The 6,922-nt window shown below is 36.7% G+C and overlaps 2 protein-coding genes across 3 annotated transcripts in view; both read left to right on the forward strand.

Moving 5' to 3' along the window:
• The window catches only part of itprid2 (ITPR interacting domain containing 2), a 31,402-nt gene extending 28,639 nt beyond the window's left edge, over positions 1–2,763 (forward strand). For both annotated transcript variants that reach the window (XM_008328202.3, XM_008328203.3), the window contains one exon: positions 367–2,763. In XM_008328202.3, the coding sequence (XP_008326424.1) occupies positions 367–474 (108 nt within the window). In that variant the 3' untranslated portion in view covers positions 475–2,763. The remainder of the gene's footprint in view (positions 1–366) is intronic.
• Positions 2,764–3,046: 283 nt separating this feature from the next.
• cwc22 (CWC22 spliceosome associated protein homolog) overlaps positions 3,047–6,922 on the forward strand; it is a 9,634-nt gene continuing 5,758 nt past the window's right edge. Inside the window, exons 1-9 of the mRNA XM_025063991.1 lie at positions 3,047–3,185; positions 4,140–4,197; positions 4,281–4,486; positions 4,843–5,159; positions 5,378–5,626; positions 5,727–5,855; positions 6,427–6,595; positions 6,808–6,861; positions 6,897–6,922. The exon at positions 6,897–6,922 is cut by the window's right edge and continues 152 nt beyond it. Coding sequence (XP_024919759.1) covers positions 4,143–4,197; positions 4,281–4,486; positions 4,843–5,159; positions 5,378–5,626; positions 5,727–5,855; positions 6,427–6,595; positions 6,808–6,861; positions 6,897–6,922 — 1,205 coding nt within the window. The 5' untranslated portion in view covers positions 3,047–3,185; positions 4,140–4,142. The remainder of the gene's footprint in view (positions 3,186–4,139; positions 4,198–4,280; positions 4,487–4,842; positions 5,160–5,377; positions 5,627–5,726; positions 5,856–6,426; positions 6,596–6,807; positions 6,862–6,896) is intronic.

The raw sequence follows: 6,922 nt of genomic DNA on the forward strand, positions 1-6,922 counted from the left end.
GCTTGGTCTCCAATTCAAATTGAGTCTTTGACAAATTAAATCACATGATCTAATTTTTTATATATGTGGTGGCAAGAATCTTGCCACCACTGGTGGCTGCAACATGATCATACACACACTTTTCTCTGCCTCTGATTGGCTGATTTGTGATTTATTTACTGCAAATATATCCTTTTTGTTTACGCAATAGAGACGAGCAGAATAGTCACATGCTCTCCTAGATGGCAGCAAAGGGCTATTTAAAAACTAAAAAAGAATGCAAGAAGCAAATGTGTCATAAAAAGCTTGACACTAGTTTTAGTGGCATTTTAATGTAATTTTCTTTTTTTAATATTTTTCCTTTGATTTTTTTTTTTTTTTTTTTAGATCCGGGAGAGTGTGGCGCAGGAGGTCCGGCAGGAGATCTACAGTGAGTTGCTGGCTGCGGTTACACCGCGGGACTCACCTCTGCCCAACAGACAGAAATATCTGTAGTCAATACAAAACATGAAACATCACATTTTTGCCAACGGCCTTAAAAGCCACCACCTGATCAGCACCACTGTCTGTCTGTAACACTGTTTAGCGGAGTAACACTGTCTGCATGGAACACTATGTGTCTGTAACACTGTATGTCTGTAACACTGATGACCTAATGAACGCCTACATGTGAGGATCCTCGCCCACATCTGATAGACTCTGAACTGAGGATGTGCAATGCATGCTGGGAACGCTACCCTCGGCCACCTTATTCACTCTGCCTCCTTGTTAAGAAAATGTGTGAGTTTTTTTTTCACTACACTTGTTTATTTGTGTTTTCTATACTTTTGAAGTCAGGCTAAAACTACGACCACTGTCACTAATACTATGAAAACACACTATGAACTGCTAGCACTGCTTGCCACACTGCTGCATTTAACACCAATAACAGTTTAACATCTGAAGGTGTCCAGACCCTGTTCCTAATCCCAATGCCGGCTCGGATCAATATAACTGGGAGAGTTGCTGTCATTAATGTATTTCTATATAATTCTGCTGCAATACTGAAAAGGCTGATTTTAGCCTTAACTGTGTTGCAAAAGCAGCACATGGGAGCTCCTTTTTTGACAGTTGTATACAAGCTTAAATCATTTTATTTTATGCATTTGTGCGTTTTACAAACAGTCATTTCTCAACGTCAGAAGGGTCTGCTGGGGTCAAACTGAGCTTAATTACATAGGATTATTCCATGCACATTTCATCTTCACATGAAAGGGCTTTAGATGTTTTAAGGTAAATCATTACTGTGTTAGCAGGCATGGTCAACATTCCATCATCATCACTGTCATCATCATCCTCAATATCAATTTGCATCATTCCAGAGTTTCCCAAACTTACAAAAGCACTAAACTTTAAGGACCCAATAAAATTTTGCACATAATTGTATCAAAAGATCTGTACGTTAATTAGATTGGAACTATTTAATCTTGTTTTATCTCATGTTCTATGCACAACATGAGAAAATCGAGATTATAAGGTGTTAGCCATTTTTGGTAATTGAGCAAAAAGTAGCAATACTTCCTCATACCACAGTTTGGTTTTTTTAGTATCACTTTCACCATAAGTTATGAGCATCCGTTTTTTTGTGCAGTCTGTTGTTTGCTGGTGTTCTCACAGTCGGCATACGTTAGGTGTGTTGATCACAGTAACATTCTCAACTAAGTATGTTTCAGCAGTGTAGCTATAAATCCTGTACAAGTACATTACGCAGACTTATACAGGAAGGAATAACGTACAGCTGATAAAACTCATTGGTTGTAAATAAGCAGGTAGTGAGGTCAGTGTGTGATGTGATGGGTCAAAGTTGTAGGTCAGAGGTTACTCTATGGTAGCAGCAGCAGCAGGTAATGTGAAGTTGTCATAGATGTGGTGATGATGATGATGATGATGATGATATGTGAACAGAGGGAGCGAGGAGTTCAGTGCTGGCGGTATAGGCCAAACCTTGGCAGTGTTGGCATGTTAGCTTGACGCTGGCTGGTGACAAAACCGTGCAATAATATTCAAAAATAGTATATTTAGATAAAATTATTTTTAAGATTACAGTTTATTAAAAAGACTATTAAAACATTTCAGATGTGATCAAATAACATCCTGAATCACTTGCTTCTGTACCACAAGTTTCCGAAGACAAGTCGATCTCAGTAACTCCAATAAAATATACTTTCACTATCTACAATAGCTGGGAGCCACTCACAATTCTTTTGTTTTATTGTCTTCATGTAAGAATGTCAAATTTACTTTACACATGTTCATTTTTGTCTTTCTTTAATTCACATCCTTGTTGATATTTGGGAGAAATTTGAAGGGAAACACCATCAAAAGTAATTTTACAAGTATCTCAATTTTATTTGGTCAAGTTAAGGTGTCTCCACTTGATCTTAATGTGAACTCTCCATCATGTGAATTCACCACATACCTGTAAGGAGACTTTTGATCTTTGATTCCAGTCATTGTTTATGATCCTTGTGTTTGCAGAACATGTTTTTGTTTTCTTTTTTAATTTTGTCTGCTGGACACTTACTGTGAGCTCAGTTGCTCCCCACGGTGTTCACTTTACTTTGTGTTTTTATACTGATCTAAGATCCTTCACACATGTCTAATTAAACTTTACATGTTGGTGCCTATTAATTTCTGTTGATGACTATTAATAATGTATTTTGTACTGATGTATGTCAGTGGGTTGCAGGGAGAGATCACTCTGTAGAATGACAATAATAAAGATGTATTTATTTTCATTACAAATGAGTGTGTCCTCTTTTCTAATGCATTCCTCTGCAATTTTTCACTTTCCCTTTAACAAAACTTGTTTTCATTATTATTTAATCAGTTAAATTACAAGAATAATTGTTTTCTTATTTGTGCAAAATGAGGGCACTAGCGGTATTCAACCTAAATTTCTCTGCTTCGGTAGTACCTTGACATTCATGAATTTCTGTAGAATAGAGAGTACAATGCACGGCATTTCAAGTTTGTAGTATTTTACTTTAAGTCGTCGGCATTATCATTTCCGCGAGATGGCTTTCCAATCTGTATTCTATGGTTTATAGCAAAGACGTTTATTTTAAAAACAGGAAGCAACGTTTAACCCGGAAGTATTATTAATCGAATTCCGCCACGAACAACACATATTTACTGGAGGGACCAAAGCTTGGTCTGGCAAAAAGGTAAGTTATTCAGACAAAGTTTGAAAATTTTGCATCCAAAATAAGTTACATGGAAAAAACAACGATCTCTCCCGTTTGTAGAGTCTAGAAATGTACATATTTTTGGTAAAGTAGCTAAATCTTTTATGGGCCTTAGCATATGAGCTAACGCTAAGTAATCTCAACACATGGTGATAAAACGGAAGGTTTATGTATAAAACATTTTAGTGTTCTCTTTGTAATATTACTCCAAATATAATAACCCAGTAAGTTATATTGTTTTACGTATTTGTGTTTCTTTTACTCAAATGTTAGCTATAGGTTAATGCTAAACTCAAGATTTGCGGTGAAAATGATATTGTGATTGGTCGAATTTAATACAAATTTGAACTAAGTTTAAATAAAAGCACATGACATTGAGATGTTTTAATCTATTAAATATGAATACATCGCAGTGCCACCACACATACAAGACACCGGGATTGTTGTGATACATACCAGTTACCATTGTGCACGCTCTGCATTTATTTAATTTTCAAAAAATCACTGTTCATCTTTGTGCATTGTTTTGTTTAACATTATATGAAAACCTTTTATGATATAATATCATATATATATATATATATATTGAAAAATGTAGTTCCGTTCAAATTGCTTTCAGTTATGGGTAAAATTCCACTTATTTTAATTGGTTTTCATTCAACGTTGGTTTAAAAATGTGATGTTTGGTCTGATTTCAAAACTATTTCTGATCAACTGACAAGTGAAACTGCTCAGCACTTAATAAAGATATATTAGTAAAACTTGTTAAGGCTGTGTAAAATGCCTCTGTGATGCATCTTCACTTGTGTTTTTCTTTATAAATTTAAATCTTACTGAAACAATAACACCTGTCCTTTAGCTTGTCAAATTAGACATTTTACTGATTTTAAATATCATTATATTTTTATTTAAGCCAGAATATAATTCTTTTAGGGAATGGACTCTCCAGACAGAAGTCAAAGCCCTATTACTATACAAGAGAACCACAATGGTAAGTTGATTCTTGTATCAGTTTCAATAAGTAGCAGCAAACATAGTGTTTTGTGTTTTTTAATCATCTATGTGTTTATACAGAAAAGGGGTCCACAAATATTGACCCGGTTGAGAGAAGTCCCAAAGACAAGACTTCACCACAGGCTAGTCCTGCAGCCCACCCACGTTCCAGGAGCTCAGCATCAAACAGCTCAGATAGCAGCAGCAGTGGCAGTAGTAGTAGTGATGAAGAGGATGAAAATAATGGAGCCATGAAGAAGATGAGGAGCAGTGTGGCCCAGATCAAAGTAAACACTAATAGAAGTACCGTTAATCTAAATGTCAATTATGCTTTTGGTCTTACAATCAGGTTTAAACATGAATGCTGAAAATAATTGTTTTCTGTTTAATACTTGAATATTTTGTTTTTGTTTCCCGTTGGAAAAGTGTTTTTACCTACATAAACTACAATCTTACAATTAAATGATGCTATTTTATAAGTTTAACCCAGTCTGATCTTTCAAATATCATGTTAAAAATATTTTTAATATATAAATATATAATTTAAGTGATCAAATGTTAAGCATGTTGTTCACTGATTGAAAATTATTTTAAACTTCTAAGACCTGTCCTTACAGATTGGAATCATTTTGATTTTTTGCAGAGACCTCCATCCAGGTCTGGCTCTGTAGAACAGGATAAATCTAAATCTAGATCCAGGTCTCAAGAAAGATCCAAATCCAAAGAAAGAGACAGATCCTCTTCAAGAGGACGTGAAAAAAACAGATCCGGATCTAGAGAAAGATCCAGCTCCAAGGGTCAAGACAGATCCAGGTCCAGATCCAGAGGAAAAGACCGATCCAGGTCTAGGGGACGAAACAAATCAAGATCCAGATCCAGGGGAAAGGAGAGGTCCAGGTCTTGGGGACGGGATAGATCTAGGTCCAGAGACAAAGTGCGAGACAGAGGACGCTATATGAGGTGATAATTAATGAAGATGCTTTATTTTACGGTATGGTTTTAATTTAAATGTGCCCTTTAATTTGGGTTATTTTACAATGATGCTTAGTTAATTTAACAATTTAAGTTAGGATTCAGTGTATTTATACAGATCTTTTTGCAAAGGTTTGTATTATTTCAATCCTAATTTAAGTGCCGTATAAAATAAATGTTGCTCAAATGTTTTATTCTATACTCAGAGATCGCTATGACGATCGGCGTAACGACAGGAATGGGCGCCTGCCCCGACGAATGGATGCTGAGTCAGATCGCAGGAGGCGCGGACGCTCGGGTTCCACCCCTGCAGACAAGGAGCCAGCGGCAGCTGACGAGCCCCCGGTCAAGAAAAAGAAGGAGGAGCTCGACCCAATTCTGACAAGAACTGGTGGAGCGTACATCCCTCCAGCTAAACTGCGTATGATGCAGCAGCAGATTACAGACAAGAGCAGGTGACAGTTTTTTTTATATATATATTTATTATGTTAACTGTTATTGGTTCCAATCAACTCTGATAATTTACCTTTTACTGATACTCTTTCTCCTGTGCAGTCTGGCCTATCAGAGGATGAGCTGGGAGGCTTTGAAGAAGTCAATCAACGGGTTGATCAACAAAGTGAATGTGTCCAACATTGTCAACATCATCCAGGAGCTGCTGCAAGAGAACGTTGTCAGAGGAAGGTAGCCGTCAGAACACACTCACAATCGTCAACACAAACGTTGTGATTGTTGAAATGTTTTAGTTGTGTCTTGCTAAAGAATTGTAGCTTTTTTCGAACAACAACAGCTTGACTGGTTGTTTCTATATATATATTGCACCTGTGTTGCACTTCTATGCATTATTATCATTGGATGTGACATGTCCTTTTTTCTTCTGTTGTTGTTTATTTGTTAAGGAGTTCCATTTGAGCAAATCTGAACTGTTTATTTAATTGTTTTGTTCTTGACAATGTTTTTGAACAATGTAGATTTATGTTCATGTAATTGATTTGCAAAATGAAGCTTTATCAAGCTTTATCAGTTCACTACTACCAAGACGGATACGCTGCTCCATTTACATTCTTAGAACCTACTGCTACAAATTAATTTGGGTATTTATTGGTGGATTTGAAATTTACATTTAATTATGTATTGACAATTGTTTAATGAAAATTTAGGAATACGTTTGCAATGGTAAATCAATCAAATATGAGCTACTCTGAGGTCCCTAACTCCCTACTGTCCATCAACAATCCTCTCATCTGTCTGTCAGGGGTCTCCTGGCTCGGTCAGTGCTGCAAGCTCAGGCTGCGTCTCCCATCTTCACTCACGTCTACTCTGCTGTTGTCGCCATCATCAATTCCAAGTTCCCTCAGATTGGAGAGCTGATCCTCAAGCGCCTCATCCTGACCTTCAGGAGGAGCTATCGTCGCAACCTCAAGGTACCTGTCTCTTACCTTACTTGTACATGATGTAGGTATATATGGTTAAAACCATGTAATTTTAAGTTATATAACATGGGAAAATGAATGAAAATCAAAGTAGTTATAAAAGCTTTCATCTCAAACAAACCCTTACCGAGCAGCGTCTGACAGTCAGTGTAATGGTAATAAGGTTGCTGTAATATAACTATGCTTGTTTTTCCATTTTGCAGCAACAGTGCCTGACAGCCTCAAAGTTTGTGGCTCACCTCATCAACCAGAACGTGGTACGGCATACCGTCTGACATTAAAACTTCTGGAGAGTGTGAATGTTCAATGGTTGGCTCT

Source organism: Cynoglossus semilaevis, chromosome 16 (genome assembly GCF_000523025.1).
Source record: "Cynoglossus semilaevis isolate Cse_v1.0 chromosome 16, Cse_v1.0, whole genome shotgun sequence".
Lineage (NCBI taxonomy): Eukaryota > Metazoa > Chordata > Actinopteri > Pleuronectiformes > Cynoglossidae > Cynoglossus > Cynoglossus semilaevis.